This window comes from Manacus vitellinus, unplaced genomic scaffold, assembly GCF_001715985.3.
Source record: "Manacus vitellinus isolate BGI_N305 unplaced genomic scaffold, ASM171598v3 scaffold_46_pilon, whole genome shotgun sequence".
In the NCBI taxonomy this organism is placed as follows: Eukaryota; Metazoa; Chordata; class Aves; order Passeriformes; family Pipridae; genus Manacus; species Manacus vitellinus.
This window is the reverse complement of record NW_021940578.1, coordinates 5,694,259-5,704,385: the sequence shown is the minus strand read 5'-3', so window position 1 is coordinate 5,704,385 and position 10,127 is coordinate 5,694,259. Positions and strand designations below refer to the sequence as shown.

The 10,127-nt window shown below is 48.1% G+C and overlaps 1 protein-coding gene across 1 annotated transcript in view; it reads left to right on the top strand.

The window, feature by feature from the left end:
* Positions 1-2,875: 2,875 nt before the first annotated feature.
* The window catches only part of C1QTNF12 (C1q and TNF related 12), a 20,096-nt gene continuing 12,844 nt past the window's right edge, over positions 2,876-10,127 (top strand). Inside the window, exon 1 of the mRNA XM_008925604.3 lies at positions 2,876-3,268. Coding sequence (XP_008923852.1) covers positions 3,098-3,268 — 171 coding nt within the window. The 5' untranslated portion in view covers positions 2,876-3,097. The remainder of the gene's footprint in view (positions 3,269-10,127) is intronic.

Sequence of the window (10,127 nt, the reverse complement as noted above, 5' to 3'; positions counted from 1 at the left end):
GAGACCTGGGAACTGCTGCAGCTGGGACGGGAACTCCAAGGTGGGCAGTTGGAAATTCGGGATTGCAGGGGAGGCACCAGCTGTGCCAGCACTTGTTTGAACCCAAAGGTGGGAAAAGGATCTTTTGGGGAGTTTTTAACACAGTCCCCAAGGCCCCCAGAGCCTCCTGGCTACCCCTGGAGGTGCCACCATGTCCCTGTCACATCACTGTCCCAGTGTCACCACCTTCTCAGAGCTCTGTGTGGGTCCCCCAGGGCTCCCTGTGGGTGTCACCACGATGTCACCAATGTCCCTAAGACCCTCAGAACCTCCTGGCTGCCCAGAGACACCTCTCCAGGTGCCACCATGTCACTGTCCCCGTGTCACCACCTTCTCAGAGCTCTGTGTAGGTCCCCCAGGACTCCCTGTGGGTGTCACCACGATGTCCCCAAGACCCTCAGAGCCTCCTGGCTGCCCAGAGCCACCCCTGTGTGTGCCACCCTGTCACTGTCCCACCACTGTCCCAAATTTACAGCCCAAACCAGCAACGCCTTCGCCTTGGATTAGCTGGGATTGGTTTTCCCCCAGTCCCAGGAGCTGCTGCCAGGCTGGGGAAGGGGCTTTAGGCAGAGCCCAGCCAAGCCCAGCCCAGCCAAGCCCAGCCCAGCCCTGGCTGTCCCTGCCTGCTGTGGTGTGTGGAGCTGTCAGGCTGTTTAGCTGGGCTGTGACAGATTGTCCTATTAATGTGTCATCAAGTGCACTTTTACAAATTCATGGCTTGTCTACAACTAACCTGAAAAAAAAAAAGAGGCTTAAGTATGAGAAGGCGCCAAAGAAAGTTAAATATTATTAACAAATAAAGTCTGCCACGTAGTTTTGATGGAATGTGAGCTGGCTGGGGGAGGGGTAATGTGCTGTTAACTCTTGAGCTGCTGGGTAAGTGCCCTTCTTACTCTGTTTTCTTTCCTAAACTCCATTTCTCCCCAAAGATGCTGTAAAAAAATTAAAAATCCGTGCTCTGCTTGTTGATTTTTGCAGCTCAGGTTGTTTGTGACTCAGTTTCCACAAACCACATTAACAGAACTTTGCTTCTGACCCACCAATTTTTATTCCACCTCTCGATTTTATTTTTTTTTTGCAGCTCAGGTTGTTTGTGCCTCAGTTTCCCTGAGCTCTGCTCCTGATCCACCCAAGGAAGATCTGTGCTGACAGTTGGATTACAGAAGTTCTGGTGAAGGAATTGCCAAAATAAAGCAGCTCAAAAAAAATGTGTTTGTGCCTCAGTTTCCCTGAGCTTTGCTCCTGATCCACCCTGGCTGCAAAATCCAAGGAAGATCTGTGCTGACAGTTGGATTACAGAAGTTCTGGTGAAGGAATTGCCAAAATAAAGCAGATCTCTCCCTTGCTGGCTGCATAAAGGACTTCAAATGATGTGATCTTCAACCTTTTATCATTCCTGGACTTTCTCACGGCGCAGCCTCAGGGAAATCTTTGCAGCTGGAAAATCTTTGAGGGAAGAACAGGAATATTTGTTCTGGGTGGTGGGGAACTGGTAGAGATTTGCAGTGTCCAAGTACATCAAGATCCCCTCCTGAAGTGCTGGTAGGACACAGAGAACCTCTGGGTTTCTGGGATTTTTAACAAACAGCCCACCCTGTAAAGAAATCAGCCCCCCCTGGAGCCACCCTCTGATGGGAGCTGAGGGAAAACAGGGAAGAGCCTGGGAAATCAGGCAGCATTCTGATTATCCTCGTGTGTGATGCCGAGTGCTTATTCCAAGCCACATATTTTTTAGCTCTACCCCCTGTTCCCCCGTGCAGCTTTACAAACTTCCCAGAAAAATGGTGATTTCTCCGAGATAATGAAGGGGAGGGACAGAGCAGGGCTGAGGGGAGGGAGCAGGGAATGGGCACTGATTTAAATCTGCCTGGCACACGGGCCAGCTCCACTTATCAGGGAGTCTAATAGGAATGTGAAGAGAATAGGCTTGACAGCTCATTAGAATGTGATCCCTCCTCTTTTTTTTTTTTTTTTCTCTTCCCTTTTCTTTTCTTTTTTCTTTTGCTTTTCTTGAAGTTGATGGAAACTCCTTCGGGAAAGAAGGACTTCTCTGCCGAGGTAAGGCAGGAGCTGAGGAGGGTTTTGCCAACGTGCAGCTGGGGAAAGGAGCAGCAGGAAAAATCAGACCCTCCGAGGTCCCTGAAATCCTGCCCGGTGTGAGGGGAGATGAGGATGCAAAAGCCACGAGGTTCTGCACCCTGACAGCTGCTGCTCATCCTCAGAGAAAAGGGAAAGCTCCCTCAGCTAGAGAGGGAGACAACCCACACTTGGGGAAACTCTCCCTGTTCCCGGTGGAGCTGGGGACGCCCTCGGATTCTTTGTTTCTCCTCGTTTTAAGTTTAATGGTGTGAGAAGTCTCTCTTCCCCCCCGACAAGGCTGTGATGCTTCCAGCCCCTCCAGAGGAGCACTGGCTGTAGCAACCTTGGATTACAGTCCCCCAGCATCCTGGAAGGGAAGGATGAGGACTTGTCACTGAGGAAGGGGGAAGGATCAGCCCAGAGGGAACGGATGGAACGCATCCAAACCTGCTCTGAACCCCACATGAGGCTTCAAATGACAGCAAGTGAACCCTCCTGGTGAAGAGGAACAACCAGAGCCCCCCTGATGAGTTCGTGTTGTCAGCTCTGGCCTGAGCAACTCTTGCCCAGAGCAGTTTGACTTCTCATAGCTGAGTGCATTTAAAACAAGTCTGAAGACTTATTTGAGGGGGGTAGAAGGGAGAGCAACCCTTCAAGGTGGGTGGCAGGACTTTTCAGGGCCTCTTGTATTTATGTAAAGCTCCCAGAGGCTGAATGGACTTACCTCCTTCTCCGAGTGAATCCAGATTTTAAACAAGTTGATCTGGACCATTTCCATGTGTCCTGCTTGAGCAGAGACCTCTCAGCAACCAGCACATCCATCTCGCTGCCCATCTGACATTGCACAGCCCAGAGGATCTTCTTTAGCACTTCTGACCCTGCTACTTTTTATTTTTGGAGAGAGGACTCTCTTCCTTTATTGGTGGTGAAGGTTTTCTTTTTTTTGTGCTTGGACTTGGCCCCTCCCTCCCTTTCCAAAATGAAGGGGTGCACCTGGGTGTTTGTGGCAACTTTACTGTGTCAGCAGTTTTGCCTCTTCAGGGTTTCAGCAGCAAAGAGAGAGAGGAAGGTGAAGAAAGAACCTAATCAGTACACAGAGCCCTTCAACACCACCCTGTCCAACAGTGAGGAGCTGCACGGGCATCCCAAGGTGGGTGTTTGTGTCTTGGCAGAGCTCAGTCCTGCCAGCAGAGTGGTGCTGCTTCCTTTTGCCAATGATTTCAGGCAATCTTGCTAAAATGCTGCTTGATTTTTAAGGAGAGAAATGTTCCCTCTTTTGCCTTTGCATGACTGATTTTCTGGCTTTGCTGGAGCAAACACTGGAATACTCCAATTTACGGTTGTTTTGGAACACCCAGGACTGAAGTTCCAGTCCCCTTGTAGCTGATTGAGGGTAAAGATGTTTTAAAGTTCTGATGTATGAACAGCATCAGCAACAACTTAAAATTAAAGCAAGTGGGCTGTCACAGGAATGATGCTGGGATTTTAATGTGCCTCTTGCAGGCAAAGTCTTAACTCTCTGAAATGTTATTTCAAACCCTTCTTTAGCAAATACAACGTTATAAACATCTCAGAATGCCAGAGCTTTCTGTGTGCAGGAGAATGTGGCCGAAAATCAGAGCTGAGAAGGTTTTGGGTGTGGTCAGGTGATGTGTTTAGGGTGGTTGTGGCTCTAGGAAAGGGTTCAGGATGGTTTCTAGTTGTGTGTAAATGGGAAGTGAAGCCTCTGTGTGTGTGTGTGGTACCTCTGTGGCTGTAGCTGGTGAGTGAATTTGGCAGGGTTAAATGTTAAATGTTTGGGAGAATCACCCAGAAAACTTCCACTCGGTTGCTCAGAGCCCCCAGAATCCTTTAGGATGAATATTTGCATAGAATGCTCGGGAAGAATGCTTGGGAATAGCAGAGAAGGAAGAGCAGGTTTTAGGAGCAGGGGCAGGATGAAGTGAAGGGAGACTGGAAGAGGGAGCAGGAAGGGAGTCTCCCCTATGCCACAGGCTCTCTCCCCCTCCCCTGCTCACACAAAAATGTCCCTTGTCAGGACAGAGTGACCTCTCCAGCACGACTTTGATCAGCAGCATTAGGGCTGGCAGTCACTATAGCAATGGGGGAACAGACCTGCCAGCAACTGGGGCATGGCCGAGGGGGAACAATTGGGCTGACATCCCAAATATCCCACTCCGGGCTGTTGTGAGAGTAATTGGTTAAGGTTGGGCAGGTCTGGGGACTAGTCCTGCATCTAAAAGCTGGCTGTGCCCTCAGAATTGTCCTGGGGGGCCGTGAGCTGCCTTCCTGCAGCTCCTCTTTGTGCGTGTGTGTGGCGGGGCTCTGCCGGCACAGGTTGTGCACAGGCTGAATTCTCGAGGTGCTTTTAATCCATCACTTCTGGCTCTCCCCACAACTCCTTCACTCTCTGCCCTTGCAGAGGGGCCACGGACAGATCTGGTGCCACTGTTTATTCTGGAGTTAATTTGCCTTGATGTGAAGTGGATTGGACCACGAGCAGGATCCATCCTGATTGCAAAAAAACAAGCAGGAACCGGTCCTGGTTAATTCTGATGCAGTCACACATCCACTGGGGCTGGGGAAAAAAAAACAAAACCACAGAGGCTCGTGGGCATTCATTAAAGCAGACATTGTTTGGAAGCTGCAAGTTTGTGTGTCGAAATGCTTTGCTTTAAAATATCCATGGCAAAGGTTTGGCTGCAGGACGAGCTGGCGAGTTCAGCTCGGGCAGGTTCTGCTCAGGAAGGATGGGACAAACCAAACCTTTGATGTCAATCACTCCCCAGATTTTTACAGAGGGTTTGAACTTTTCTCCTTGGAATCTGTTTTGAGCTGAAGCCCAGGATGGTGAAGTGTCGCTTTTTAAACGGTGTATTTTTGTATTTTATGTTTGTGTAGCACCTGCCCAGGCTCTGGGAGGGTTTTACACAGGCTGTAAATGCTTAAGAATTGCCACCATTTCTGGGGGAAAAGTTGCTTTTTACACCACACCATCACCATTTATATTCACTAAGGGAAGAAGTAAAATAATAGTTAAGGTGTCCTTACCTGATGTGAGGTTGTTCTCTATGAAAACAGACCTTTCAGAGCCTTGAAGCCTCTGAGAGCAGTTTTGTTTCATGAGGGGATGCCCTGCACAGGAAAATGAAGCAGCAGCAGTGTCCCATTTAATCCTCTGCAGCACATAACAGGAAAGATGGAATTTTTGTGGCCTTGAGCAGTAAAAATTAAGGCTGTGTTTACCTTGGAGCACTCTGTGGCCAACTGGTGGGTTTATCAGAGCAGGGAATGAATTATGAGCTGGGAGCAGTGATTTTTATTCCTACTGTTGAAAAGGTAGATGTGTTTTCCTTCTAATTAAGCCAAGCAGTTTGGGACAAAACTCTCTTGGGAATTCTTTTAAAACAGGAGTGGAGAAAGCTCCCCTTTAACATTCACAGTCCATGAGTCATGTGGTGAAACCTCTACTAAAACAGGGAAGCAGAAGCCTCAAATCTGATAAACCCAATATTTCCGTGGAAATAGTGAGTCTGTTGGGGTTTTATTTTTATTTTGGGTTTTTTTTTTTAAATAGGTTTTCTGCAGTCTTATCTTAGAGCTGCTGACAGTGTGATGTGCTTGCCAAGCACATGAGAGTTTTCTTCTCTGACACAGATGGACTAAAAGAAAAAGAGAGAGAGTAGAACATGAGGGATGGATGCAGAGGTTTGGATCTCCTGGATCTTCTCCCTGGGACTGGGTTTGGTGGAGCACCAGCAGCTGCCACTTGCCAGACTTGCCTTGCCCTGCCTGCACATGGGGCTTTAGAGCAGGGAGGGGGGGTTGGATCCCAGAATCCCAGAGTGGTTTGGCTTGGAAGGGACCTCTGGAGCTCATCCAGTCCAACCCAGGCAGGGTCACCTGGAGCAGGGGACACACAGCAACCTGCTCAGGTGGGTTTGGAATGTCCCCAGACAGGGAGACTCCAAGCCCTCCCTGGCTGTTCCAGGGCTGTTCCAAAGCTGTTCCAGGCTGTTCCAGAGCTGTTCCAGGCTGTTCCAGAGCTGTTCCAGGCTCTGCCACCCTCATGGAAAGCAGTTCTGCCTCCTGTTGAGGTGGAACTTGTTGTGTTCCAGTTTCTGGCCTTTGTTCCTCGTCCTGTCTCTGAGCAGAGTTTGGCACCATCCTCTTGACCCCCCTTGGAGATATTTGTATGGATATGAACTAGACAACCCCTGGATGTCCCTTCCAGCTGGAATCCTGGCTCTGGCAGACACCAGGGCTTTGCTCTACCTGCTTTACTACTTAAATCTCCCTGAGTTATTTCTTGGGGGGTCTTTTGCTCCCAGTTGAAAGCAGGAGCTGGTTCCGTGACATTACCTGGACCAATTTCTCCTCTGTACAGAGATTTCAGGCTGAGCCTGCAGGGTGTGACTGCAGGTGGAACAGAGAGAAAAGCATTTTGGGGCCTGACAAGTGCTAAAACCAGGGGAGAAACTGGGCTGTGACCTCCCTGTAACAGGTGTTGCTCTCTTTGGTTTTCTGTCTGACATTCGTGTCTTACTCTGGAATATTACGAGAGAAGTTTTGGGAATTTTCTGAACAAAGAACGCACAGAATCACAACAATTCCTCATGGCCCACGTGCAAATAATGATAATAAATAATGAGAAACATGATGTTTTCTCACCCAGAATGACCCTGCTCCAGGAGAGTCGTTAAACTCATTAAGGGTGTGACCACTGCAGCCTGTTTGTGGTTGAAGTGTAATTTTTTAATCACAGAACACAGTGGGAATTTCAGTAGGAATTCCCTCTTGGATTTGGCTGAGATAGCAAACCTAACGCTTCTGCTCTGGGGGAGAATTCTTGAGGGAGCTTTGAAAAACCACAAGTGGTCAGGACCTTGGGTTTACATCTCATTAATAAGCAGGAGTGTGCAGAGCTGTAAGTTATTAGCAGCTGACACAGGGGGTTTTCAGGCTAAAATAAGAGTGCTCTGTCACTCTGTGTCCTGGTCCAAGTAAAACACACTACTGAAAGAAATTATTCATTCTTCATTTTCATAATGAAGCAGGCAAATACCCTGGCTGGTGTAAATCAGGGGGAACAACACAGAAATGCGTGGATTGAGAAAATGGAAATGCTCACTCAAGTCCATTTTGTGCCTGGAAATTAAATTAAACCGAAACAAAGGATTCTTAAATACAATTTCCTTCCAGAGGGACAAATTCCCAGATAAGTGAGCAGAATTGCAGGGCAGTCACTTCAGGCACGGGCTGTGGACTGGAATGGTCTGGAGTCTGTTCTTGGATACACTAATTACAGGTGGAAAGGATGCTTTCCTCTCACAAAATTATAAGTTCTCGTGCTTTCTTTCCTTCCTGACCCACTCTGAGAACACAGGTTTTAGGTGTAAAACTGTGCTCACAGGTGGAGGTGACTTTGTTCTTCTCTCCACCCAGACCCTGGAAGGACTTTTGCCTGTTTCCAGTTGGTTTTTTTGGACTGGATCCTGACATCCTGGAACGTCAGGGAAGTCCAGATGCAGTTCAGGAACCTCTCAGGATCCAAACTCTGCTTTTTGAGTGTGGATTTGGACCAGTGGTTTCTTCCCTGTGGCTGAACCTTGAATGGCCCTGAGGGGCTGGAGCCAGAGAGATCCAGCACCCAAATTCCAGCCCAAAGTGTCTCATTGGGAAGGAAATCAGGGAGAGCCTGGGCTAATTCCAGTGTCACCCTCTGGAATGGAGTGAAAGGTGCCATTGTGTTCAGACTTAAAGTCCTGCTTAAAGACCTGACTGAAAGCTCCTTAACAACCCCTGGCAAGGCTCCTGTGGGGTTTGGAGGTGCTGTTTTAAGGAGATTTCCCTGGATTTACCCCGAGGATTCCTCCTGACTCCTGCAGGGTGTCTTTGCCCTGCAAACACCCCCTCAAGGAGGGACAAATCCCCTCTGGGATTGTGGGGCTGTTCCCCATCCCTGCAGGGTGTCTTTGCCCTGCAAACACCATCCCAAGGAGGGACAAATCCCCTCTGGGATTCCGGGGCTGTTCCCCATCCCCTCGGATACCTGAGTTGGCTGTGAGGTCTCTCTTGGCTGCTGGAGGCTCCCTCTGCCAAAAAAAACAGAGGCTTGCCTGCTTATTGCTGGGATTGCTCCTGCATGCCATAGTAATTAAATAATAATACCACGAGCATGGAACGTTCATTTTAACTGTCAATCAGCCCTGGGCTGGAGAAACTGGGGAGTACCACCAGTGTCTTGTGGAGGGATTTGTGATTTAACCAACCCACTGCAAAGGGATGGGATTTAGGGTTTTTTTTACTGTTTTTTTTATTTTTTTATATATACCTCAGGGGTTTTTTTTAATTTATTTATTTATTTTTCTGGGATGTGCCACGAGTGTCTTGTGGAGGGATTTGGGATTTAACCAACCCACTGCAAAGGGATGGGATTTTATTTTAATTTTTTAACTGTTTTTTTCTTTTTATATATATACTTCAGGGGTTTTTTTTATTTATTTTTTTCTGGGATGTGCCATCTGGATGTTCCAAGGACTTTTGTAAACTTTGGGGACATTTGCCTCTGGCTTTGATGTTTACATATTTCAGTGGATAAACCTGCACCAAAGGACTCTTTGGAGTGTCTTTGACTCTTTTCTCCTGCTTCCCAAAAATCTCCACTCAAGCAACCCATGGGCAGATGAAATTGTTTTAGTGAGGTGTTTGATCCCCCAATCCCTGGGATTTCTGGGCTGCTCCATGTACAGCACTTCCCAGTGATGGAATTTCAGAAAGCTATTGAAGCTTCAAGTAATTAAAAGGGGCAAAAAATAAATTAGCTACAACAACCTACCAGAAGCCCTTGGCTGAACACAGTTTGTGGCTAACTAGAAATGTGGTTATAGTAGTAAAAAGTCCGTTCAAGCCTGATTTTGGGAGAGAAATAATGAACTAAACTGTCTTGCTCTTGGTTTTGATACAGACTAAATTTGTGGGGAGTGTGGATAACCATGACCCTGATTAATTCAACCAGAATGAAGATGGGGAAATGTCTCAGGGTGTCCTTGATTTTATGGAACTGAGGGAGTTGTTTAACAGAATTTGAGATCTTGCTCATCTCACACCTGATTTCGGGGGAGCTGCTGGTTTTTCACAGCAGATCACACGGAGACTCTGGTCTTTTCCCCCTCAAAATGGGCTTGCCCTGTTATTCCCAGTTAAAATTTGCAACCCTCTGTCCAATCCCTGCTGCTCTCAGGGGGGTGTGTGGCTGTTTTTGGGACCTGACCTGCATTCTAACATTCTAAAGGGTGCTTTTTTTTCCTGCTATGTGGTGGAAGTGAGTCTGTTCTTATAAGTGGGACTAGAAATGTGATTAAAAGTCAAGCTGGTTCTCTGAGAAGTTGCATTTAGGGAGCAAAAATGGGACAGGTGCTGAGCAAACATGCACTGGGAGCACCTTGCAAGGTCACTCAGGGCACTGAGGGCAGAGTTTTGGTGTCTGAACTGTGGCAGAGCTGCTGTCAGACCTGCAGGAGCTTCATCCCCTCAATAACATCCCTTGTGCCCCAAGTTGGTTCAGCAGGGATCCAAAACCAGGCACTGCAGTGCCAAAGCTCCTCTGCAGAACTTCTCTGTCCACTTATGGGATGTAGAGAGTTAAATTTGGCCTGTGGTCAGACAGGGACTCTGGGTTTCACTGGGAGTTGTGTTTCCTCCTCTATGCATGTTTGTCACTCTGCAGCCTGTGATTTGAGAGTCAGGCAGCATTTCGAGGCTCTCTGGACGTTTTTAATCCCCTTTATTGCTCCTTTGAGCCAACTGATGCCAGTGGGGAACAATCTCTGGCGTCTGGGCAGGTTTGCTGTGGTATGAGAGTGGTTTGAGAGTCCCAGCAGCTTGAGAAAGGTCTCTGAGGGACACTCAGAGCTCTTGGCTCGTACTGGTTTCTCAAGCACCCTCTCTGTGCACGTTTGTGCTGGGGATGTGCTTTAGGCAGCAGGCAGCAGTCTGGTCACAGAATC